This window comes from Asparagus officinalis, chromosome 7 (assembly GCF_001876935.1).
Source record: "Asparagus officinalis chromosome 7, Aspof.V1, whole genome shotgun sequence".
Lineage (NCBI taxonomy): Eukaryota > Viridiplantae > Streptophyta > Magnoliopsida > Asparagales > Asparagaceae > Asparagus > Asparagus officinalis.
This window is the reverse complement of record NC_033800.1, coordinates 116,504,816-116,505,826: the sequence shown is the minus strand read 5'-3', so window position 1 is coordinate 116,505,826 and position 1,011 is coordinate 116,504,816. Positions and strand designations below refer to the sequence as shown.

At 39.5% G+C, this 1,011-nt stretch overlaps 1 protein-coding gene across 2 annotated transcripts; it reads right to left on the bottom strand.

The window, feature by feature from the left end:
* LOC109850274 lies at positions 1-746 on the bottom strand. 2 transcript variants are annotated; one of them, XM_020420251.1, is made up of 3 exons: positions 350-746; positions 140-273; positions 1-93 (listed from the first exon to the last, which is right to left on the bottom strand). In XM_020420251.1, exons 1-2 carry the CDS (start codon positions 701-703, stop codon positions 178-180), a joined length of 450 nt encoding a protein of 149 aa, XP_020275840.1. In that variant the 5' UTR covers positions 704-746; the 3' UTR covers positions 1-93; positions 140-177. The 2 variants fall into 2 exon arrangements, with proteins under 2 accessions (XP_020275840.1, XP_020275839.1); XM_020420250.1 differs by having other exon boundaries at positions 1-273.

The window sequence follows — 1,011 nt, the reverse complement described above, 5'->3', positions numbered from 1 at the left end:
AATAATAATTTTCACAACAAACAATACACACATATCATAAGTTCTAAATCCACAATATACAAACACGAGTATCATAATCTCAACTATAAAGATGTCCACAATATACAAACACGAGTATCATAATCTCAACTATAAAGATGTCCACAATATACAAACACGAGTTTAGGATATAACTCACTAAGATAGGTCATCCGCCCTATCCATGTCATCGTCCGCGTTGCCACTTGCGGATCCATCCCTACGACTCGTGCTCCCAATAGTATCATCTCCAATCTAACAACAAAATAATTTAAATTTAGAATCACATAATATTGTGTGTAATCATGTTTTACATATATAATAAGTATACCTGTCTGCTACTCTCTCCACTACCAGTAAATGCCTTTTGAGTGGCCAAGAAGTTCATAATCTGGCTTTGCACCCGAGTAGGAACCCGCCTTCTACAAGATTTCATTATTTGCCTAGAAACCATCGCAAAAGTAGCAGTAGGCTGGATCACTCGCATAAGCTCCTCTTGAATATCCTCCCACATCTCCTCGGGAATCTGACCATCTAACATACTCATCACAGAGGAAACAAGCTGCATCGCCTGCTGAGTGCAATCCTCCTGCGGCATGTAAGAGGGCCCCGATGGCATAGTCGAGGGTGTGGAAATCGGCGGAGGCTGGAATTGTGTAGACACCCTCTGAGCTCCAACTCCCATCCACCTGGTCCTCCCTTTTTTAGGAAGTCCACAAACTAGATGGCTCACATTATAATTATGCTCTCTAGTCAGGGGCTCCTGGCTCTGTGCAACAACCTCAGAATACGTGTTTTCCAGAGCTTCCTAGAAGTCCAAAAAATAAAATTAAGAATTAACCTTTCAAAAATAAAAGATATTTACCTGAACAAGTAAAATAAAAGATGAAGTATGCATGCATCTTCCTTTACACATTCACACATATTAATAATGTTTATTGAGGAATTTAGATGCTAGTGGTTATGACATGCTTTTCTCTAGTAACCAAATTT